The sequence below is a fragment of the Fusarium fujikuroi genome, chromosome FFUJ_chr03, assembly GCF_900079805.1.
Source record: "Fusarium fujikuroi IMI 58289 draft genome, chromosome FFUJ_chr03".
Taxonomy (NCBI): domain Eukaryota; kingdom Fungi; phylum Ascomycota; class Sordariomycetes; order Hypocreales; family Nectriaceae; genus Fusarium; species Fusarium fujikuroi.
In genome coordinates this window covers 2,022,250-2,046,441 of record NC_036624.1, presented here as the reverse complement: position 1 = coordinate 2,046,441, position 24,192 = coordinate 2,022,250, and the positions used below count along the sequence as shown (strand labels likewise).

General features: G+C 49.5%; 7 protein-coding genes; 4 read left to right on the top strand and 3 right to left on the bottom strand.

Annotated features, from left to right (window-relative positions):
* Positions 1 to 149: 149 nt before the first annotated feature.
* Positions 150 to 2,450, top strand: FFUJ_02755 (related to Kel2p and Kel1p; the record flags this gene model as incomplete). XM_023574524.1 has 4 exons in its annotated part: positions 150 to 197; positions 328 to 1,827; positions 1,881 to 2,117; positions 2,175 to 2,450. 4 exons carry the CDS (start codon positions 150 to 152, stop codon positions 2,448 to 2,450), a joined length of 2,061 nt encoding a protein of 686 aa, XP_023427864.1.
* Positions 2,451 to 2,960: 510 nt separating this feature from the next.
* On the bottom strand, positions 2,961 to 3,180 carry FFUJ_02754 (uncharacterized protein; the record flags this gene model as incomplete). XM_023574523.1 has 2 exons in its annotated part: positions 2,961 to 3,100; positions 3,150 to 3,180. 2 exons carry the CDS (start codon positions 3,178 to 3,180, stop codon positions 2,961 to 2,963), a joined length of 171 nt encoding a protein of 56 aa, XP_023427863.1.
* Positions 3,181 to 3,652: 472 nt separating this feature from the next.
* On the bottom strand, positions 3,653 to 4,610 carry FFUJ_02753 (uncharacterized protein; the record flags this gene model as incomplete). XM_023574522.1 has 3 exons in its annotated part: positions 3,653 to 3,907; positions 3,956 to 4,393; positions 4,554 to 4,610. 3 exons carry the CDS (start codon positions 4,608 to 4,610, stop codon positions 3,653 to 3,655), a joined length of 750 nt encoding a protein of 249 aa, XP_023427862.1.
* Positions 4,611 to 5,715: 1,105 nt separating this feature from the next.
* Positions 5,716 to 6,707, top strand: FFUJ_02752 (probable glycerol-3-phosphate phosphatase (glycerol-1-phosphatase); the record flags this gene model as incomplete). XM_023574521.1 has 3 exons in its annotated part: positions 5,716 to 5,834; positions 5,902 to 6,011; positions 6,214 to 6,707. The coding sequence occupies 3 exons, from the start codon at positions 5,716 to 5,718 to the stop codon at positions 6,705 to 6,707; spliced, it is 723 nt and encodes a 240-aa protein (XP_023427861.1).
* Positions 6,708 to 15,571: 8,864 nt separating this feature from the next.
* On the bottom strand, positions 15,572 to 16,183 carry FFUJ_02751 (uncharacterized protein; the record flags this gene model as incomplete). XM_023574520.1 has 2 exons in its annotated part: positions 15,572 to 15,991; positions 16,070 to 16,183. 2 exons carry the CDS (start codon positions 16,181 to 16,183, stop codon positions 15,572 to 15,574), a joined length of 534 nt encoding a protein of 177 aa, XP_023427860.1.
* A 529-nt stretch (positions 16,184 to 16,712) lies between these two features.
* FFUJ_02750 (uncharacterized protein) lies at positions 16,713 to 18,345 on the top strand (the record flags this gene model as incomplete). XM_023574519.1 has 2 exons in its annotated part: positions 16,713 to 17,024; positions 17,077 to 18,345. The coding sequence occupies 2 exons, from the start codon at positions 16,713 to 16,715 to the stop codon at positions 18,343 to 18,345; spliced, it is 1,581 nt and encodes a 526-aa protein (XP_023427859.1).
* A 2,760-nt stretch (positions 18,346 to 21,105) lies between these two features.
* FFUJ_02749 (uncharacterized protein) lies at positions 21,106 to 24,060 on the top strand (the record flags this gene model as incomplete). XM_023574518.1 has 6 exons in its annotated part: positions 21,106 to 21,288; positions 21,349 to 22,083; positions 22,131 to 22,852; positions 22,907 to 23,445; positions 23,501 to 23,577; positions 23,689 to 24,060. 6 exons carry the CDS (start codon positions 21,106 to 21,108, stop codon positions 24,058 to 24,060), a joined length of 2,628 nt encoding a protein of 875 aa, XP_023427858.1.
* Positions 24,061 to 24,192: the final 132 nt, after the last annotated feature.

The window sequence follows — 24,192 nt, the reverse complement described above, 5'->3', positions numbered from 1 at the left end:
CAGTGTATGTTGTATAGTTGACACTGTACTGTGAATGGTTGGATTTGACTTGATCAAAACCTGTAGGAAACCCATCCACGCGCAGGAATTTTCGCATTGGGGCCCAAACTTGGCAACTTGTTCTACAGTGCCAAATACCTTTCATCATCATGGCCAAAGATAAAAAGAAGAACGCTGACGCCAAAAAGGCAAAAAAGGTGCCGTCATATTCTGTGCTACCGTGTCCGCATATGTCTTTGCCCCTCCATCAATTAATTACCCCTCCAAATACGACTGCCCCTCCATGCATCATGACATGTTGAACGTTTGACTAATGATCAGAATTAGGCTGAGAAAGCAGCCAAGCAGGCCAATAAGGGTGAAAAGAAGGCCAAGAATAAGGCCGCCAAGGTCGAAGGAAGTGATGCCGAAGATGTTGATCTTGATGAGGTGCTGGAAGAGTACCGAAGACAACAGGAGCAGTTCCTCAAGATCACTGAGACAGTAATTGATGCACCTCCGAGAGCGAGAGCTGCCTCAACGTTGATGGCTTCACCTCATGATAGCAATACTTTACTACTCTTTGGCGGTGAATACTTCAATGGCTCTCTCGCTCAGTTCTTCAACGATCTCAATATCTACAACATTAACAGAGATGAGTGGCGATGTGTAACTTCACCCAACGCTCCACTCCCACGATCTGGTCATGCTTGGACCAGAGCTGGAAACCCGAACCACGTCTATCTCTTTGGCGGGGAGTTCTCCTCGCCAAAGCAGGGCACATTTCACCACTACTCGGACTTCTGGAGGCTGGAGCCTGCAACGAGGGAGTGGACCAAGATTGAGAGCAAGGGTAAGGACAAGAGCCCTTCAGCTCGAAGTGGTCATCGGATGACGTACTGGAAGCAGTACATTATCCTCTTTGGTGGTTTCCAAGACACTTCAAATCAGACAAAGTACCTATCAGATCTTTGGATCTTTGATACTGTTAACTTTATGTGGCATTCTCCTCAGCTGCCTCCTGCCCAGCTCAAGCCAGACGCTCGCTCATCTTTCACTCTGCTACCCCATGAACAAGGTGCGGTTCTCTACGGAGGTTACTCACGTGTTAAGGCGACTGTCAACGTCAAGCAAAAGGGCAACAAGGGACCTAGCCAGGCTCAGCGAAATGTTCTTATTCCCAAGGTTCATGAAGACTGCTTCTTCCTCAGAATCTTGCAACCTGCCACAGACGCCAATCCCAACACTCCCCCGGTCGTTCGCTGGGAAAAGCGAAAGAAGCCTGCCAATGCCCCCAACCCTACACGTGCTGGTGCGACAATGGCCTGGCACAAGGGCCGCGGTATTCTCTTTGGGGGAGTGCACGACGTTGAGGCTAGTGAGGAGGGTATGGATAGTGAGTTCTTCAACCAGCTTTTCGCTTGGAACATTGAACGAAATCGATTCATGCCGTTGGGCCTACGAAAGCCTCGTCAACAGAAGAAGAATGCTGCTGAGCCCCGAGGCGGGCGTCGTGGTCGGGCTCAAGCAAATGAAGACGAGCTTCTGAGGCAGCTTGCTGCTTTGGAGACTGGAGCTTCTCTGGATGACGCTGATGAGATCGAGCTCGCCAAGAAGGAAGAGGAAAGAGACGACGACAAGCCAGCAAGAGAAATGCCAGTAACCATGGAATCCCCACATGTAAGATTTAATGCTCAACTGGCCATTCAAGACGATGTTCTCTATATCTATGGCGGAACATTTGAGAAGGGAGACCGGGAGTTCACATTTGATGATCTCTATGCCATCGATCTTGGAAAACTAGATGGTTGTAAGGAGATCTTTAGTCGACCCGTCGAAGACTGGATCGTAAGTGATGTCGAAATGGCGTATGAAATTTTGCTGGCTGACTTGAATCTCAGGAGTCTGATGACGAGGACGATGACGATGACGAGGATGACGAGGATGAAGAAGACGAGGACGAGGAAGAAACGGGTCAGCAACTCTACACACCCAGTAAGAGAAAGAAGAAGCAAGATGAGGTTTCTGAGGCTTCTGAGGCTTCGTCAGATCCTTCATCGGAGCCTTCAACGCCCTCAGAAGACGATGAGACTGAGACTGCAGCCACTTCTGTGGACGACGGGCTACCGCATCCTAGAGTAAGTATTTCGCATCCCCGCTTCAATACCATGAGTGCGTTACTGACAGAACAACAGCCTTTCGAGAGTCGGCGAGAGTTCTTCGTCCGTACATCAGCTGAGTGGCAAGAGATTCTGATGACGAGCCTCCGTTGGAAGAACATCCAGCCCGAGACACTAGCTATCAAGGAGATCAAAGCTAAGGCCTTTGAGCTTAGTGAGGAGAAGTGGTGGGATTGCCGTGAGGAAATTCTGGCTCTGGAGGAGGAACAGGAGGCTGCTGGTATTCAGGAGGTAGTAAGCTTAGCGGAGAGAGGAGATGCTGTGTCTGGTGGTGGCGCGAGAAGGAGGTAGTTAAAACTGGATGTGGCAGCTGTTATCTATATCAATCAATACGACGCCCTCTTCTGCACCCTCTTCATGACCTCCTATTCTAATTTTATGTGACCGCTCCTTTGTCCTTTTCCCGCTTATCTACTTCTTCTGTTAGTCAGTCACATACCATAGGAAGACCTTGCTATACCAAGGGTTTCCCCGAGCTTTTGGCTTGGTCTAACATCTTCTGGGCTTGAACGCCCCTGTATGCTGAGATTCATTGTCTCAAGATACAGCACGATAACAGTTCACGGGAATGGGAAATTATTGCCCTGAGCGTTTGCTGATAGTTTCTTAGTCATGTAGTCATCAACCTCCAGTCCTAGCTCCTGAGTCAACCCCAACGCCACGCACGCCAATCCATGATCTCCTACAATCGCCTCACATCAGGAGCACACACTACAATGGCTCCTCCACAACACCAGTGGGTGACCACATCGCTTTCTTGCCACGTGTCCATAGGACCAGAGCCGCAGCTCTCTCGATAAGTCAGTTGGGAGACGCAGCCATAGGCGGGTATGAAGCACCGCCAACGTCGACCTTTGGCTCGCACTCGCAGCGCTCAGCCTCCGGGACGTTGTCGATAACGGACTGAATATGGCTGCCGCAACCCCACCAGGAGGTCTTCTCTGTAGGCATTTTAGTGCCATTTTCTTGATATTGGATGCATGGACTTACTGCAGGTTCCGCAGGTGGCTTTTTTACACATTTTCGGGGCTGGGTATTCTGGCTTGATGGATATCGAGTAGGTTGTGAAAGAGGAGTCTGTCTATATCGGCTCCTCGGGGTCACAAGTGGAGATTGAGGAATGGAGAATGGAGGCCTTCCCCTTCCAGCATCTCCGGACGCCGGCGATAACTAAGTCAGAGCCAATGATTCGTCAATGATGTATGGACTGTTTTGTGAACCAATTGGCATTTGAATGGGTCAGGTCAGAATCATGAGATACGCTTCATGGGAGAAACTCTTGGAATAGTGAAGCTTCGGCTTATGATGTCATGATCATTCAAAACCGTAACACACTACTATCAAATTGACATTTCGAGGACGCTATTTCTCCATAGTTGAATAACAACCAAAACACGAATAGATTGATATAGATTGATATAGATTCACATAACGATGAAAACATGCTGACAACTCCTGCTAATGATCCATCCCCGGGCGCCTGGAAAACCACATCACAATTCCTCGCCAGCAGTCTTACTCACCAGAAGCTTATTCTTATCAATCATGTCACTCTCAACAACTGATCGAATGAGAGTTAATGTCAGTTCCCTCCCTTTCGCAACACTCGTAGGCGAAGCATCGGCTGGGACATGAAGAAACAGGGCCTTTCTGGGCCTCTGCAGTTTCCACAGCTCAGAGAGACTTGAGTAATAGATAAAGTCGCACATGAAGTGGCCTGCATCTTCTGATATGCGCAGATCCGCCTCCTGTGCTTCCTGTCAGTATTGACACGGCCTCAGATCTGCTAAGCTTACCGAACTGTACCCCTGCCACAGAGGGAGGATTTCATCGAGATTCAGCTCCGTCTCAATCTCCTCTGGGAGGCCTCGCCAGGGCCAGTCATTCCTTTCTCTCTCTTCTTCTCCGTCTATGTATTCGCCATCGACATCCGGATGCTTGTACCCATCACGGTGACCTCTCCTCTCGATGGAGTAGAACGGTCGAGGACCAGCCATTCCAACGTGAATGACAATGTCAAACTTCTGTGGAGTGTCATGGAACGATGGCACAAGGCCCCTCACAACCCGGTAATTGACACGGATAGCCTCAGGGTGCACCACGATGCGTACCTTTGGCAGAACCACAGCTACATGCCTCGAGTTAGGGTCCTTGGCTCGTAGCGGAGGAAGATATGAAGGCAAGCTGTTGGCGATTTCCCATGAGGGGTTAACGGGGTACTGTTCCCTGAACGGCTATAGCATCTGCGGGTTAGCAGGAGTTACACAACTCATATGACACTGCATATCCCGCCCAAGATGTCACGATCTTGAGCTTTGCAGTGCTGTGTGACGTCGAGCGGGGTGGTCAAGCAAGCAAATGACGCTTGATATGAGAGAGGAAGCAAAAACATACACCAAAACCTGTGACAAGCACAGTAATCTCATCGGGGTCTCCAATCTGCGAACCCATTATGCGTCGAGACTATATTTATAATAGAATAAACTAGCGACCAGGAAGATGGAGACAAGGGGGAGAATCTGGTCTTCTTGATATACTAGCTAGTGGGGATGACAGGATCATCAAGTTGTCAACCTATAAATACCTAATAACCCTCCATGGGTAAGCTGAGTGAGAAGACATAGATAAAAAGGGTAAAGTTGGGCTATTGAATCCTAAATCAGACTTAAGTTGACCTCAGTTTTTTATTTCTCTTAAGATCTGCTTACTCTTTTCTTTTCTTTTCTTTTCTTTTCTCTTTCTCCTCTCTCATATTTTTGGCCGAGGAATCACAGATAATTACTCTGACTTGTTCAACGAGAACGGAACAGGAATTGGACCAATGACATAGCAGCGTTTAATGTTAATTCGTTGCCAAGACATGCAGGCTGCCAAGTTCGGTATGGGTATAGGGTAGCTACTGAGAAACAAATACATTGTTTGATCAATCGTAATCATTTATATGTTATTGGCTTCTAATTAGTCTTTGTGTATCTGTGTTATGGCAATGGTAAGCTTGAAGATTTAATAGTAGTAGGGCTTCCTTTCTGCTATATTACACTGACTTTTGACGACTGAAGCACTGCGGAACTTTACACGTTACACTGAATCTATCGGGGTCACTTGCATGCAATGTCTCAAATACAATGGAGTCGAAGGGGGCATTTCGGATAGACTGAAAAGATAGCACTGATGAGCTAAGTATATGTTCACCAGCAGAAAAAGGCCAAAAGTTGGAACAATATATGCCATCATCTATCCCATAACAAGTACTCATGATTCTTGATAGACTTCCCCACTCGAGGTAGCCCCTCCATGCGGAGTTGCCCAAAACAGACACCTAGCCACCAAGTAACAGCTTGGATTCATCCTTTATAAACACCCTACATCAGAGCGACTGCAAACTTTTTCATATTATACAAGTTAAGCGATACCGCGAGAAAGACATATACGTTGGAATCATAAAAGCCTATTGCATTTTCGTGACAAGACAATCACCAAAAGCAACCTCCAAGTCATTCTGTCAGACTCTGCAGCCACCACCTTGTTCATCCAGATACTTTGCTCAGAGGATACAATGGGATCAACTCCGGACTACACCCTGCCCCCGCAGGAGCTTGCATTTGACGGGTTTCTCTTCGATATGGATGGTACCATCATCGACTCCACGGACGCAGTAGTGAAGCACTGGGAGACGTAAGTGCAGCCGCACCCACCTCACGTCTTACGCGGCCAACCCGAGTGAGTGACTAACCAAGCAAAGAATTGGGAATGAGATAGGCGTTGCCCCCGAAGTTATCCTTGAGACTTCTCATGGGCGAAGAAGCATCGACATACTCAAGATTCTCGCACCTGAAAAGGCGAACTGGGATTGTAAGTGATAAAAGCAACACCCCAGCCACAGCAAGCATGGCAAAGCCCACAAACACATGAATATGCATGGACATGTCAGACGCAAAACCTCACTTGAGGATATATCCTGGCGGCCATGTATGTGCTGACGAGGCCGGGTATGCCCCCATGTAACTGGACTATCATAGCTAGCTAGGCCGAGCGACCGCTGATCACTTCCCAGATGTACGTGACATGGAAGGACGTCTACCCAAGTACCACGGCCACGAGGCTGTCGAGATACCTGGCGCCCGTTCCATGCTAGAAGCACTTATCGCCAGATCTAGCCCATGGGCGATCGTCACCTCGGGCACCATCCCTCTCGTCACCGGATGGCTGCGTGCTCGAGACCTGCCCACACCGCCGTCGAATCACCTCGTCACGGCAGAGTCCGTCGAGAATGGTAAACCTGACCCCGCCTGCTACCGCCTCGGCCGTGAGCGTCTCGGTCTGCAGGCGGAGGACGCCCAGGTCCTCGTCCTCGAGGACAGCCCAGCAGGGATCCGCGCAGGGAAAGCAGCAGGCTGCAAAGTTCTCGGCCTGGTAACTAGCCATACCGTTGAGCAGGTCATCGCTGCAGAACCAGACTGGGTCGTTCGAGACCTCTCTTCAGTCAAGGTACTTCGGAGCGAGGGCGGAAAGGTGACTATCGAGATTTCAAATGCGCTCCGAATATAATTAAGCCTCGGCATTCGGTGCACCAGCGGAGCTCATGGTGGAACTGTGGTAGGTGGGTGAGGGCGAGTGAGTGAGTGAGTGAGTGAGGGAGGGAGGAAGGGAGGAAAGGTGAGGGACATGGAGCCGTGAGGGAGATGTGTAAAAAAACCACTTGATTTCATCATGACGATGGAACATTTAGCCAATAGATCCAGAGATGAAACTGGGATCCTTCCCTAGAGAAGAGATAGGCGAAAGACGATCGCCCTGAAAAGGGCATATTGACATCATCACTCTTCCTCTCCCTGGGTACATGCATATGTACTTGTTTCTTGATCTCATTTCCTTTGTCGCTCCCTGGATACTACTGTATTATGGGGATGGAGATGGAGATCCTAATCACGATCTGGCACATGATGATCGACACGCCAAAGCGACACAGCTGAAGACCTGCAGATGAGACTCAGTGAAGATATTCCGTCAATGTGCAGAAATCACGCGCTCGATCGTGTCAAGGGAGACTCTGCAACAAAGAAAGGATCCCGGGTGAAGTCTTTGTCAGTTCGAGACATGACAGTACCTACATAGTACTCACTTATTGTCTGTCGCCAATGGAACCGCACCCTCTCACACTCCCATCTCCACAAAGGCAGCTCTCTCAAGTGAGACCTCTCCAGTGGAAAGCCACTTCAACTGAGACGTTTCTTGGCCATCCTTTGTCCTTTCAGACATGATCTCTCGGCATCAATCTATACTCTCCCTCCTCTCGTGTCTAGTTGCGCTACCTGACCCGGGCGAAACATCTGGCGTCTTGCAGGCTAACGACAACCACTGTCAAGCGCGCTCAGCGGTCGCGGGTCTCCACGCTATAGCATTTCCCTAAGCATCGATTTAGCACGGTGAAATTCTTCAGGCCTTCAGCATCGGGACTCCGTGAACATGTCTCGGTTGTCACCTGTCATCGCACCGTTTCCTCTGGTGGGTCTTGAGCCAGGTAGCCCAAGGGCAGACATACAGAGTCCGTCGCCCGTTGAAGCGGGGAAGAGTGTAATTTCTCACACAGAGAGCGATAGATTGTGCATGTATGGCTAAGGGTATCGTTAATAATGCGAGAGATGGCAGTGCCAAAACTTTTCGCTTCCACTCTGCCTTGTCCTGTCTTGGCTTGGCCTACGAGGCCAAATTGACACACTACAAGAGTACTGAGTCAGAAACATCGAAGCCCCTTACCCCTGACGCGTCTTGTTGAAGACAAACAAAGCAAAAGAGAGGAAATAAAAAAAGGTTGAAGACAATATCGTCTACAGAGTCCACAATCAACACTCCACGCAGCGTGAGGAGCTCTCACGAAACCGCCGGTGTCGCAGGAAACATGCCGGCAGAGTCCCTGACCCAGATCTGTGGCGGTATCAACTTGGCGGCGTTTTCGTTCTATAATAATCAACTATTATCATCAACTACAAGTTCGCGCCGAGAGGCAGCGTACGGAAACGATTGTTCCCTTCTGGGAATGGCGGTCCGGTTCAAGTGGACCAAAGCAAGGAGACCAAGCTAACAAAAACTCTGTGTTTGTTTGAGGGAGAATTTGTGCCACGATAAGGCAGCAAGCAAGCAAGTGTTTGTTATTATATGCAGAGGGGTATGAGGCCAGCGAGGACGAGAATAGCATCAAAGATCTATGAAAAGCTCTTGTGAGGTTGGACAGCATACCAAAGTGACAGTTGACAGGTGAGGTGACAGGAACCGCAATTTCGCAGTCTGTTGTACTGCATGGCAGGTTTGCCGTGATTTCCGCACGCCGGAAGCACTCGGTCTATAAGCTGTTCAAGCATGAACAGCTGTCTTTGCCAGACCAATTTTCTGTGTTTTCGTGCCATGTCAGGGCTACGGGTGATTCCTGCAAGGTCCCGTACGCCCAGTGTCACTGTCGTGATAACTCTGATTCGCAAAGGGCGGGTAGTGACATGGAGGCTGACCCGGTGGCTTTTCTTTCCACTGTCCTCTGTGCCACTACTGTCCGGAACAAACTTCAGGCAAGGCGAAGGGAGTGGTGATTCGAAACTGCGTCAAGTCAACAAAGTCCATGGTGTTGTGATTACGACTCGCGAGCCCCCTGTCATTATTTTACTTGAGACAAGGGTTTCCCTGAAGGACCCATCATATCCCACCGTGGAAACAAAGGGAGATCTTCCGGTAGGATTCAACGGGATATCGAATCCGTGCGCATCCACGGCGTCGGAGAGGGCGGCCAAGATAATAATGGCCATAATATAGGCAGGTAGGCAGGCAGGCTAACAGCCTAAGCAGCAGAGCAGAATGCTCAGCTGGCAGGGGCTGGATAGTATCATAGAAGGAGGACGCCAGAATTCCTTTTCTCTCCCACAAATTCGCTGCCGTTATACCGCCCCGCGAGAACCCGGGTTATTGGCGCTTTACGTTCCTGGGCCGAGCACCAATACCCTGGAAAGCCATCCGCTACCTATGCAAACGCCCTAGACGCACTCTCGATTTGGATCTTAGTCCGTGATCGTGGCTGGCTCAAATGAGATTGGATCCCCTCTAAGCTTGAGTGTCTTATCCAGCCACGAAAGACGGTCCAGATACCAACAAAACACATTTCTTTGTTGTTTCATGAATTTTGCTGCCCTTTATAAGAAGCGACGAATTCTGAAATGTATTACACACCATCTTGGACTCCTTATTCCTGCATAAATATTTCCACTCCTGCTTTGTAAATGGCGCGTTTCGAGAACCGAAGGCTGGCGGCCTTTTCAAAGAGGAAAAAAGAAAGAGAGAAGAAAAAAAATGCATCATTATCTGACATCGTAGAAGAAAGGACTGCCAGAGGGGGACTGAAAAAGCAAACAAAAATATGCTCTTTGTCATATTGACCGGCCTTTGAGGCAGCCCCTAGAGCCATCATGTCTGAAAATTATTAGAGTAGAGGCCTTTGCGGTGCTCAGTGAGCGACAAGTCACTATGGCATACGTTGAAGACACGTCATGATTGGTCAATATACGGAGTATCAACAAGCTTGGTCGAGGCCCATGAAAAACTGTTATCCCCGGAGAAGTGTACAGCAGTAAGATACTGGTACCAGGACACCCTACCTAGACTACGTAGTGGGCGCTATTCAAGTTGGTTTGGGGTCTCGCTCTGCCTTCTTCCTCCATCCAGTCCCCACTCGACGACAAGAGCTTGCTTCATTAGCTTACTAGAGAATCTAACACAAGTGTCGCTATGTGATGATTCAGAGTCTGATAAGCTTGACCCCAGCAGCTAGGCTACCGACGGCGGATTGCGTCGGTTGCTTGGACTGGTGAACTGCTGCTAGGTTATTAAAGACATGGCACATCCATGGCTTCATCTCAGAAGAGATCTTTGCTCTTCGTCAGACTTGCTTTTTCAGTGCAGGCGGATTCCTGAGCTTTCTGCTTGATATCAGCGTTCGAATTGACCACGGCCTCACTGCAAGCCTCCCCCAGAAACAACGCAGCACCTACAATACAGGGCTAAGCGCTAAGGTAGCCTGGGAATCCTAGAAAGGAATAGCAAAGACCACCAGGACTCGCCGGCCACGTGTTGAATGGATCCGCTTCTGGCCTTATTCGACCAGACGAGAAACAACATGACCCCTGTTCGCCGTTCAAGAGCCCATTTCGGACCTATGCTGACCAGTCTCGTCGTTGGCATGCATGTATGCATGTAGTAGCGCGTAGCTCGATTCATCCATGATCCTGGAGCTCTGCATGTTCGACAGTGATTCCGGTTCAATATACCCTTACTGTTCATGACTCTGGCCATGACACAAGCGTATGAATATCTAGGTACAGCTGTGTTATTTGCCCGGCATTAAGGAAAACTTTAGCACATTGACAGGTGAACAATTCCTCATCAAAACAACACGTTTTTGACTTTCAGAGCTCAGGGCGTTTTTCCCTTTCCTTGACGGCATAGCTGACATCGAAGCATCGATCATTATGTCATCGAAGTTGTAGCCATTGAAAGTGCAGAGCTAGACCACCAGTCTGCGATTAGTAGGCCGACCCCTTCTTAAGTTGCACCGGGCAGCCGAAGCTCATCAGTGAGAAGCCTGCAACTTAGTATGTAAGTTAAGTCACAGGCAGTTCTTATGACAAGGTTCAGCACCTGTCATGCAAAGAGGTTTGAAGATTCTCCAATAGACCACCGGTTTACCGAGACGATGGGACATGGGGATTAAGTTGAAGCTAGGCCCAAACCCCAGTGACAGGGGCATCGGATCTGAACCTTCGCTTGCTTGTTGTACGAGTAGGCCACGAGTGCTCCAATCGTTAACGTGGTAGATTTGCCACGGCCTAGAGCTTTCCAGAGGACTGGTAACTCTCGCTAGGACCTCTAGCAATCCAACCCTGCCTCTGTTCGGCCGCCCAATACCCAATCCTCGTTGAACCTGTCCATCGATTATGCGGTGCCGAATGCTGTAGTACAAGATGCCCATACTGAAGGATCATCAGTAGATCATGATTGCATCAGGAGTCGATTCGCACCCCAGATACATATATGTATTCGGTGAGCTCAACACCTCAACTTTCCCCTCTAAAAGCTTGGTTTAGTCCAACTGTTCAGTTTCGACGACCTCCTGAGAAGGGTTTTTTTTCTTCCTTCAGGGGCAGAGCTCGGTCATGATCCATTCTCTAGCCGTGCTCAACGAGCATGGAGTGACTTGTTGGTACTTAGCGTAAGGTAGGTCTTCCAAGCCAGCCTCTGCCCCGTCTGCGCTAAGCCTTGGTTTCTGCGGGCCTCCTGGGAGGCGCTAGCACGCTGACCAATCGCAACACTGCACTCCGCAGCAGATTCTGAGACATTGTCTCTGATGAGGCAGCCGTTATGCTTGCTCAACGCTCAAGGCGGACGCCTGATAAGCACTTTCAGATAAAGCATCAAAACGGCGACGAACTAGCCCTGCTATTAGTGCTCCTGGCTAGATGTTTAAATCGTACGTTTTTCTCACTCGAAACGTCGCCTGTATTCCTGTACCCCTTGAAGTCGTAGGAAGATATGTGCGGGCCGCGGATCTAGTGCCCGGACGTGGTAAGCGAAGGCAATCTCTGATAATTCTGAATCTCTGGTAAACAGCGACCCCGAAAATGCTCGGATCTGCTTCTGACCAGGACCTCTTACAAGGGTAACCTCGTGCCAGGCTGCCAGCGGTCTTGTCTGAAGGACGACCAGGGATTCATGCAGCCTGTGGTCGGAAATGCATATCGACAAGGGTACTATACTCGATTCAGTACGTGACGTCCTCAGTATCTAAGTGCCGAAGACAAATTGGGCTTCAGACTGTAATCGCAGGTCGAATGGGAACAGTGTCCCGCGGGTGTTGGTGTGTACTCAGCTGGGAAAGGATTGTATCGTAGCAACCACTACGGCTTTCTGTTTTGGCTCGATTGTGCTTAACTACTGAGCAAGGTCGCTACTTATTTAGGCCGTTGTTGACGACAAGAATCAGACATGCAGTTTTATGACGGTTCAGAGCCGCAAAGTCGAAGTGACCCGTCCAAAAGTGATCGACAAGATCGGCCCCTGCCAGTATCGGGACGGCTTCTTCCCGACAGCAAAGACCATGTAGTCACTTTCAGATCGCTTCTGGAATCCCAGGCCCTTGACTTTTCATGTTGGAGATTCCTCGGTGTCCTCACTTCATCGGAAATCACCGCAAAGTGTATAGAATCTACCATGGTTTCCAAAGCACTCTGAACACCTGACGTTAATGCACAATGTATCGTAGTGCATGTACAGGCTCTGGAGTACATCGTATCCGAGATCCTGGTTTTCTGTCAAGTAACCCCCGCACTGAAGAGCTAATCACTTCCTAGACCAGTATCTGGGGGCATAATGGTGCACATCTTATGTAGATCATCCGTCAGGAAAATGCCTGCAACATGCACAACGCATATCAAGAAAGATTTTGATCCTCGTTCGGAAGCAAAGAGCCTCCACTGAAGCAATTCGCGGTCTGCGGTGAATCTCGAAGGAAGACAACAGCAAGAAAGAAAGTGACGCGGTCTCCCACAAGCCGCTCAGGCGGGTGCAGGTACATACATACGAGTTTGCTTATTAGTGAGTCGAGACCGTTCTCTTCGGCTTTGCCGTGAACTTCATTCTGGCTCAACCCCACCCCGTCGTACCTGAGAAGTGGAGGTGCTGTGATGTTGAAAATGAGTGTGCGACCCACTGCACCGACACAGTGACCAAAGACCTGAGAAGATCAGTTTGACATGCTGATAATAAACAACAAAATCAGTCTCTCAATTTCAACTTACTCACGTGCGTTGCTCGAAATGATCAGCACTCTCAGTACTGAAAACTTCTGTAGATAGCAACCTGGTTATGGAAGGACTCCGCTGTTTGGTTGTGATAAATAACTTTTTGGCCCTGTATCAAGCATTCGTAGTCGGGTCCGTGTAACTTTCATATTGGTGCATTTTCGTCAATGGGAAGCACAATGACGGTGCTACTGTGCTGCGATGCTACACCTCAAATTCGTTGCTTCGATATATCATTTCCGGGCTCCTAGGTTTTCTAGGATAGGCACCGTGCGCTCAGCGTTGGAACCCTGCCAGTTTTGGAAAGCTTGGTTTGTTTCCATCCCTGAGCAGTTGCGTTTCCGGTGACCCGCCTCTGGCGAGACTTACAGCTGGCCTGAATTGTCGCTTATCCATGCCGTTGATTCGTAAACTCTGGCTGGTGACCCCATCGTGGGCTAGGATCGACTCGCTGGCGACTACATACATGTCACAACCATGGCTGGGCAGGTTCTTGAAGCTTGAGAGTCGCATCCTCCTGGCCTCTCAAGGCCGTTGACAGACACATCCCCAATCTCTTTGTAGTGCCCTGGCATCACCTTCCTGCAGGTGTGCAATTTGCGGCCGGGCCCGCTAATGGCCAACCGCTCACGCTCCCTCGCACCCTCGCACCCTTTTCACATTTTCACCGGTCGTAACGTGCCTTGTAGCGCTGAGCGAACTTCACTTGGCTTGATGACATGTTTGATATCAGAAGGCAAAGATAGACCAAACAGTGCCTGTATGACAAAGTCGGAACAGTCGCATCTGAGCCAGATGTTCCTTGTAGACTGGAACTCGTCACAAAGACACAGTGTTCTCCTGAGATTGAGAACGCAGAGAGCCGACTGAACCACCTTGCTGGGAACCAGAGCGCACTACAGACGTAGTGTTCAAGCCGCTTACACAACTTCACGCAATCCCTCGTCTTGCTGTCGATCGTACCACGCCTCTTGGGGACACACTAAGTTGCAATGCCCGATATAGACAGAAGGGGTTGTACGCGAGGGATGCCAACGGCGAGGAAGGATGCCCGGTTGTAGCACCACTCAGAGCTGCCATTTGTTTCGACTATGCAAATGCGCAGAAGAGGATTTACATGGATGTGAGATTTGGCAAGCTGAATAGCCAAGGTTACATTCGCCATACTATATATGCACTCGACATTGTTCAGCTCTGCAAAGCGATGGCAAAGATGAATATCCAGACCGAGTCGGGACTTTCCTACCTGCAGTTCCTTGTGCAGGGGTGGTACGTGGATTGTTGAAGTATCATCTAAGTCGTTCGCCGTCAAATGGTTCAGTCTGATTTGGGGAAACTTTTTTGACTCGGCGACTTGGATGGTCACGACCTGCTTGGTGTGAACAACCTCAATGGCAAACTAACAAACAAGGCTGCAGGATCGCAAATTCTCTCCGCAGGGCTTGTTCGCAATTGTCGATTTGGTGTGATGTGATAATGTGGTTGCACAGCTGATAAATGAGCTTATTATGCCGTCCGCCACCAGCGGATGTGACAAAGACAACGTCGTACAAGCTGGACACTCAATCTGCCATTTGATCTTTGTGTGCCATGATGAAAGACAAGAGGTGATGAATATGTGGACTTCAGCTGGACCAATTTGAATTGAGAAAGCCCTTGTATGCTGAGCAGAGAAGCAAGCGCCAAAAAGGCAGACCACAGTCACTTCCATTGGAGTTAGGAGGTAGGTAGGTTAGTAGGTACCTAGATACTGACCTACCTGCCTTAGTACCTTTTGGATACTTTTGAGCAATCACGGAGAAGGTGGTCGTGAAGAGGCAAGCTGGAAGCTAGAAATGGAAAGCATAATCTGTTTTAGGATAACGTCTTTCCCTCACAAGCCCGAGTAGGGTACGGCGTAAAAGGTAAGTCTTTCGGGGTATACCTACCTGCCTCATCTCACCTCCCAGCTCTTCGGGACTGCATGAAAGAAAGCCCAGGCCAATGGCAGAGGTGCGTTGACAGGGCATGATTGGCTGGGGACTGACGACTTCAACAACTACAGCACGCTGCAAGCGCTGGGCCGGCGGTCCTCGTACAGGGGGACTTAGGTACGATATACTTGCCTCTTCACGATACCTTCCGGCCCAATCTAAGACTTCTGGACTTCTCGGGCCCGGAGCTTATTTGACTACGCCGACTCAATTCGCTTAATTCACAGCTCAACTCATGCATGAATGGCCTCACGGAGCGATTGCGTGTTATCGCCGACAATTGGCATTTCTGAGGAAGCCAGGCCGAACACCAAGCATCTGGACCCAAGCATCACATATGCATCAGAGAAATGGACATAATCTTGATCTGACTGAATATCAGCCCTTATTCTGGCAAGATCATCTTTTGTTTAGACTTCTGGGCAATCTAGTACGATACGAGATTGTGCGTCTCTCAGAGTCAATCACCACCTAACATGGATGAGCAACGGTGAAAAGGCAATGTCAACGACAACGAAAACACCAACAGTTGGCCGAATGAGACAAGGTCAAGGCACAGAAACTGGAGCGCCGCCTCCCTGGGACCCGGCCCTACCAACTTGCATCAACCCCTCGAGCTAAGTGCGAGATCCAGCGCGGACTCCACTGTGGCAGCTCTTGCATCTTCTTTAGGCGTAGGTCCACAACAGCTATTCCCTTTCACAGTCAAGACAGGCGAACGCAGGACCCGCTGACCCAATCCCGCCAGAACGGTGACTTCAAGCCCTCCGAGGGATGCTTCGGAGGGATAACAGAGCTGTGGATCAACGAGCGTGGACAAGGCGCCGCCACGACGGCAGCACAGACCGGCGCGGAGCGCTCCCTCCTTTGCGGTGCCCACTGCACCCCGGCGCACGCCTAAAACAAAACTCTCGCGTAGCCTTGTCGTTGGGAAGGGTGGACAGGGGTTGAATGCAGGGATGAGGTCGGTGGGCGAGCCTCCAGCTCTTGGGCCCGCAGCCCAGAACCTGAGCCCAAAGTTGCTCTAGGTACCTGGCCAGAGCACAGCAACCTAGGCTCTGGTGCTGATTCTTCGCGTGTGTGCCTGCAGCCCCTGCTCTACCCATGACAAGACATCTCGCCGCGATGTGATCTCCTCCTCCGGCCATGTTGGGATCCAGGGGTCTGATTGCTTCTTTTCGACTCCAGCTCCCTCGGGTGAGAACCCACACGCCATCTTGCAGACAGTTTACCATGACGGGCTAAAATGACTGCCGGTGTTTTTAAGGGCTCCTCAAGCTGTGTACAACATGAAGAGGTCGTTCCCTTCTTTTACCCTCGCACACCCCTCCAAATCTCCATCATTGCTTTCCCTTCCGACTAAGAACCTCCTTCGTCTACTTCATCCTTAAGAGGGCAGTTTGACTGACCTTTGTCTCACCATTGCGGTACTCTTCTCGCTTGCCTGGATTGCCTTGCCTTAACAACGGTTCTTCAAAAGACGACTTGTTCCGCTGCCTAACGCAACTTGATCACCCACGACCTCCTCACTCTCTTTTCTTCTATTTGATATTGCCTAGCCAGTCTGACCAAGTCACTCTTTACTTGTAATCGACAAGAAATCGATCTGCCATTCGTTCATACGCTTAAGATATCAAGCTTTACAGAACCTGACCCTGACTTACACGCGGGTCTGCATTCTTCATTCCAATCATTACCGCCAACTCGCCTGTTACATTCCTGAATAAAAGCCAGTGATGGAGAACATGGGTTCATACCACCACCAACCCCAGTGGTCTGGCTGGGGCTACCAGAGCGCTGCCCACCAATACCCCAGATACTCTCAACAACTACCAAGTTATGCGGCTTACCTCCCTGAATCGATGGAGCTTTACAATGCTCACCAGGGACATCTCCTACATCATCACCAAATGTCTAGAACAACTGAGACAAAGCCTCGACTCTCTAAAGAGGAGGTCGAGATCCTTGAGGCCGAGTTTCAGAAGAATCACAAGCCCAACAGCACTACCAAGAAGGCACTGGCTGAGTCTATGAGAGTAGACAATGCCCGTATTAATGTCGGTGTTGAATTTTGAGAAACCTGTATCGAAATTACTAACAAACTCGCAGAACTGGTTCCAAAACCGACGAGCAAGGGAGAAGAAGGAGAAGAACATCCGCGAGTACGCGGCGAAACAGAAAATGGACAAAGACACAACTTCCAATGACTGTGGTGTCCACTCAGACGACGACCATCTCTCTGATCGGGTTGTTTCCAGCGCTCCATTCCCAGCCCCTCGCCCTCTCGAAATCCGGTCGACAGACGTATCAAGTCCTGAGCATGAAAGCGAGAATGATGCTAGCCACTCCGATTTTGGTGTCGGCTCATCCCCAAATCTATCTTCTCAGCCTACACCAGAGCCTGTATCCGTATCTCTCAACGCATCTCTGCCCTCTTACAGTCAGTATCCTCAGTTGATTGTGCCAAACGAGGATGATGAGCCTACCCCTTCATTACCCCAGCAGTGCTTCCCTCGCCTGTCTACATCCCCTATTCAGGAGCAATATGTTTACTCCAGCAACAGCCTTGCTGTGGACCACATTAGTCAGCCCTCTATGGGTCTGAAGCCCTCCCCTTCGATGGATATTGCATCTCGTCGAAACAGGCGCCCACCTCAACTTGCCATCAATGCCTCGCGCAGTTACTCAGCAAGTGGTCCTAGAACTGGATTCGACATGGGAAGAAGGGCAGACGCTGGCCACTCAATGCGTCGTGTTGCTTCCGCGACTGGCGTTGGCCGTATCAGCAAACCCTGTGGTGGCCCGAGAAGCCCCTATTTTGAAAGAAACCCCGAGGCTCTCATGCAGCTTAACCGCTCCCCTAACTTCCAGACTGCTGCAACAATCGCACCACCCACCCCCAACACACCTGTCGTAGCAAATCAGCAAGGCTTGTGCGAGGCCACTCCGGCTAGCTCAGTAGCATACGAAGAGAAGTACCCAATGGATCTTGCCGTTCACGACCCAACTCTGCGTACTCCACCCACTACACCAGGTGTCATGGATCAACTGTACAGCAACGAGTCTGTATATCAGGTCGCCGTGGCGGATGAACCTCTGGTGACACCAGGACTGGCGCCATACCCCAGTGAGTTCGAGGTTCCTGGTACCTCAAGCCAAGTGCCCAACTATGTTTCACAGGGGTGCTCTAGCCAGCCCCAGACCCCTTCTTATGGTGCCCCAATGGGGCCTACCTACTTTGGCTTTGCTGGTGGCAACGCTGAGTACAATTGGTCCGACGACGCCTCGTTGTCGTCACATTCATCGCCTGGACAAAGTCAGCAGAGCGTCAATTTTATGAACATGACGCCCTCCAGCTTCACATACTCGGACAAGTAAATGTCCAAACATGGCCCAGAAACGGGTCGTGACACACCGCTATCAGCACCAACGGCCTCTTGCAACCTGCACATAACAGCGATTTCTTTTCTATTTCATCAAGGGCATTGTACAGTATAGACACAATGTCTTCACAGCAGCAGAAAATTGACGATTGTCAAAGCTAGTAACCATTGTTTGTTTCTCTTTTGTTCCTGTCTTTTCGGTATTTTATGAATGAATACAACGGCATCATACCCTAATGTAATGGGAGGACGGCACTGGCTGGCGCTCAGGCATGTACACAGGGAGCGGAGTTTCTTATGATCACGGAGGATCTGCTGCCACGGAAATGGCGCAAGATCTTGGCCGGGAGAATACCATACATGGAAGGTACCACATTGGAAAACCTCTGTGCCATGACCGCTGGGAGAGTTGGCAGCACATGGAGAAGCACTTAGGAAAACGCAGAAATATACTTGAATCTACAATTCAATCAAACTCATCTCTACGTCGCATGAGTGACTTTGTTCAAAATAAGATAGTATGTTGCAGACACTTGTTAGTTATGGAGTGGCAAGACCTCCATGGGGTAGATGCAGTCCTGCGATGACTGGCCACAGGTATGAGGATGTTCATAAAACTGAACTTGAAGTAGCGAATACCAAACTCGTTTACGGAGAGCCCATAAAAGGAGAAAGCGTAGCGCAAACCCCTGACGATGTTATGTTGTTTTTAGACCCCAAGGTCGTGAACCTAAAAGCGTTATGGTGGTGTCCCACATTCCTGTCTTGTAAAGTGGTGGGTTCCCAAAGCAGTAACAGATCGAGTTCTAGTTAGATGGCGCTATCCAGAAACCTTGTTCTTGACTCAAACGAACAATGAAAATGCCTTTGGCTCTCCAGTTCCTGTTTCTGGTCACATTAGCCCAAACCCGAGAACCGGGTCTCAGCCCGGACGGGCCAGTCCGAACGAAAGCCCCGGGCCGCCGAAATCTGGACTTATGACGGAAGAGCCCAACCAATCAGATGACCCTCCCTGAGGTCCAGATTAAATTCTTGTGCCCATGACGGCCCCGCACCACGCGGTACCTTCAGCCATGTCTACTCCGAGGGAAAGGGTTGGCGCGGGGGATCGACACTGCAAATGCTGAGTTTGTGCAGCGGGATCAATTAGGTAGACAGACAGCCAATTGAGTATGAGGTGGTAGAAATATGGGGCATGTATCTTGAACTCAAATCACTTCTTTCGTCTGATAGCCTCAACATGGGCCTTGTACTACTCGCAACATCCTCAAGGTAAAAAGAAGAAGAACTTGCCGTGAATCCTCCACGGACTAGTCAGTCATGACAGAAGACGCGTATAGTGCCTTGCTAAAAGCAGTTGGCCAACCCAAAGCACGAAAGATAAACGGCACAGTTGGGGTGGCTATCAAACGTCTGCTCGCTTACAAGATTACAGTTTGGAGGCTTGCCGGTTTTCGAGGAAAGTCAAAAAGGATCTCCGTTGCATCGAATGCAGCCCAACTGGGCTAACGTAAGGGACAACGACCTTGAGAAATGTTTGCCTCCTGGTCCTTGCAGTAACGCGTGGGGTGATCAATGGCCAACCATGTTCGAGAACAAAGAGCCGTGGCCATAGAGTATCGGCTAAGTAAGATTCAAAGAGTCGAACGTGACTCTGCAGCCACTAGGAACTGGCAAAGTTGACGTTTACGAGCCTGGCAGGCCTGGATAAGCAAAGATCTCTTGCGCTGGTGATTGCTCAGAGCTGAATAAGTGTCCGTTCGTTGTTGTCCCACATCGCATGCGCTATCATGTAAGAGTCTTGGCATTCATCCTGTAGACGTCAGCTTCCGCCAAGTCACGGACGAGACACTTCGTATACACAAGATAACTTCTACTTGCATACGAGTTTGTAGTAATGGAAGATCATCAGAGAACCGCTATAGCCGGGGTATCTTCAACAGCAACGACGTGCCCTGAGATTGATATCGTAGCTGGGTGTGTCTTGTTTCATCCTCAGGAAAAAAAACCTTGGTCCAAAGATTATGACTTCAGACAAGGCTTATTAGTACGGATACCTGCTGGGTATCCTCAACTCAAGCAACATAAGGCACTTAGCTGTTAAAATATTTGCTGTAGCAGAGGGTTGAATACGTATCAAATTGACCGCAAATCGATGAGTACCTTAATGTCTATGGTCTGGATGGCAATAGTATCCAGATTGGTTCATGATGTCGTCCTTCAGATCGGTAACAATTCATGGCGTGACAACACATTTTAAATACATTCCAAGAAAGAACATGACTTTGCACCAGCGGTGATTATATCCAATAGAGAGAAGAGAACGAACAATTTGGATACCACATTAATCACTATTCATGGATAATTAAGAATAGCAAATTGATGTATACCTATTCTACAGACCATTCACTCTGAGAATGAGGTGCTGTCAGTTCTGTAGCGTGTTTAGAGGTTTTGCAGGTAGCCTGTCCACTAAAATCAAGACGCGACGCGACGGGACCTCCCTATCAAATACGTCACATCCAATCCAATACACCTAGGTACCTTTAAGGTAAGTTAGAGGCATCTGGAGCTCCCGTGCACGCACCCCATTAAAACCACTTTAGCACATAAAATGTATGCTACTTGAGTACTTCATATCATAACAACAACAGTTTTTTGCAGCTTTGCAGCTATATCCTAGATTCAATTCTTTTTGTAATTGTATTCGAATATTCTCAGATGGATCCCGCCGCATGATACTTCTTCCGTTTCAATGTCCTCTTCTGCCGTTGCTGGCACAGACGCGACGCGTCCAGCGCGGTCAAGGATTTTGACACCAAGCTCTGAAGGGAGCTCAAATCACAAAGATGAGCTGCGTTCTCCCGAGGGACACAAGAGGAAGAGGGCCGACTCAGTAGCCATGGACCATCTTTTGAAGCCGTCGATTGCTATCAAGGTTTGCGAATACGACTCCGGCACTGTCGAATGCTTCAGCTAATTCGTTCTCATCATGTAGCCTCATCCTCCGAAACTCAATGTCCAGCCTCGCATCCTCTATCCATTAATGGTCCTTCCCCGCGAACGTCTACCTCTCTCCTATATAGATTTTCACGCTACCAATGTTGATCTTGCTTCGTATCGATTCTTCGAGTCTCATATCAAGATCCTTGACTTGGAGAGTCGGATGGGCTCTGGCCCCGTGGTACTTCTAGCCAGAAAGGAAGCAAGTCGTGCTGTGTACGCTCTTGAGCGACAACCCAATGGATTATATGTTGTATGCAGGCTAGGACCCTGGGCAGACTTGGAGGCTCTAGCAGACGACGCATCTGCTGTCTGTCGAGAACGCTTACGCCCAACTGCTAGAACCGAGTCTCAAAGCCAATACGGGCCTTCCGTAATCACCGCCCCGCACATTCATAACGAACAAAAAATCAAACGAGCGGCCATCGAAGCTATTCAAACCCTTGTCCGCAAAAGGCCCAGGTCGCAGTCTGTTTCGACATTGGCCGAGTCTGTGAAAACAGAAGCAGCCCCGGAAGCTGCTACAACCACAGATTCCAAACTCCCATCGCCAACCTTCAGATCAGAAGAACTGGCACGACCCCTAGGCGAGCAGCAGGCCCAGTCATCACGCCCAACAACTGCAATTTCAACCTCTGGTATAATCGAGGAGCCTTCCCAGCAGCTGACTACGGAAAGCTTATTCGAAACCTTAAGAACCCAGTATTTCGAGACGCTATACAAGTCCATGGTGAGACCTTTGAGCTTGGTTTTCGCTACCATAGCTAATCAACACAGGGATCGCTCGCATATTTTGCCAAAGGACCACTCTCTCGTGCTCGTTCTGCTTTCCATCTCGACCTTGACGCTAATCTAGATATTGAGGATCTCATCGACTTCTTGAAAGGACTCGTTCTGACCACTGTCCAAATCGACAAAAAGTATCGTGAGACTGTTCCAGCTCTTATAGCCCAGATGAAAACTGTGGTGGATAGTTCTGACGAAGGCCCGAAGAGAAAGCGCCGAGCCAAGAAGATGAAGATCGGAAAGGATGGGCTCTATCCACATGAAGAAGCTCATATCAGAAAGTGGTGGGCCACCAACAAACCTGAACTGAAAGAGGACGAGACCAACGTTCCCACTCAACAAATTCGATCACTTACCTCTATCCTTCGCACGAGAGAAACTCAGCTTCAGATGATAATCATATTGGAGATCCTGGCATTGACTCCGCTGAAATTCGCAGACGGTGCGGAAAATAGCCAGCTCCCCCTATTGCCTGATGCTGCTGAATCTCAGGGTGACGCGGTGGTTCCGTCGGCCAAGAAGCGGAGCAAACATAATCTTCCTGTTCTTGTAGATGTCCACGCTGATCGATTGACTATCTGGCAATCTACTGCTTCCGACGAGCAGCTGCTTTTAGAAGATTCCCAAATCACTCAAGCACCGGACGGTCAATCGCAGCAGAAGGCGTCATCGGAGCCTCTGAAAGACTTTTGTGTGGACATCATTGTGCCATTGTAAGCCTCATGTTTCCCTGTCATCTCCCGATAACGACTGACTATCTTCGTTAGCTTCTCCCATAGGCTCCCAGAGCTGTGCGACTCGATCAACCGTAAATTGGGAGGGCCTGTCATTGTGAAACCTACAAGGCCAAAGGTTCTGAAACGACCATTAAGCAAGCGTTCACCTAAACCAGGAGCCGTTGCCAAACGCTCCTTGTCAGGTCAGCCTACAAGGACGTTGCAAAGAGCCCTTTCGACTGAGCAGCAGTCGCGGCGAAGTGTTTCCAGAGGTCCCAGTAATATGATTGCCCTCATGCGCTCTGCAACATCCACTTCTCTGCCAGGAATCAAGAGAGAAGCTAGCGATCCATCTCTGGTTAAGTCGGCCCTGAACGCTGAGCTCGATCTAATGAATAGGAAGAGTGGGCCATTATCTCGGAGCAGCAGTGTATCCAACCTGCAAAACGCAAAATCTAACAAAAAGGCTCAAGTCGAAGCAGAGCTAAAGGAGGCTATATCTTCTTTGAGGAAACCTAACCGCGAAGTTGTCGGCAAGGCATTGGCTGAAGCGGCTGAGCGGCGAGCAACAGTGGGCTCTTCGGCCAAGAGTATGTATTTGAGTGGCAAACCTTGCGAGTATTTCTGGCTAACATTAATTCTCAGAAGTGAGAAAGCCAGGCAGAAGCTCTCTAGGCGCATCCGTTGTGAAGGCAACACCAGCAAATACACGCTTTCGAGATGTATTTGACAACCCACAGGTGGCAGATACACCCATTATGAGCACTGAAGATGTCATTCCTCCTTCAAGTCTTCCCTCTATTGTTCCCTCTACTAGTCTCCGAGGAGCACAGCGGGGTGGCTTCCGCCAGAGTCCAACTCCTGACATTGAGAGGATCGGCAGTACGCCTACAAAAGCCGGATCGAGTTTCATTCGTCGGCCTAAGAATGATGAAGACGTTTTGCCATTCCCGCCTTCTTCGCCTTCTCTAGAACGACGAACTATATCCGCTGCCGACCTGTTCAACCAGAGTGGAGTCACGAATCGAAAAAGAAAGGTCAGTTTCACTTTTGCTCGTGATGACGAGCTTTTGGCAACGCCCGTAAAGGGTATGAAAACAAAAAACATAGATATGGAGAATCAGGCGGCTGAGCCCATACCTGCTAAGTCGGTGTCAATATATGAGAAACTAGGATGGGATGACGACCTAGATGACCTGTTATGAGTTACTTGTCGGAACATATAGCGGTGTTTTTATGAGGGACATGCATCATTGCAGCAGGAGTTTCAGCATCGTTAGAAGGCGTTGGGAACATTATAAGAAATACTGTTTCGGCAATGATATTAGACATACGAC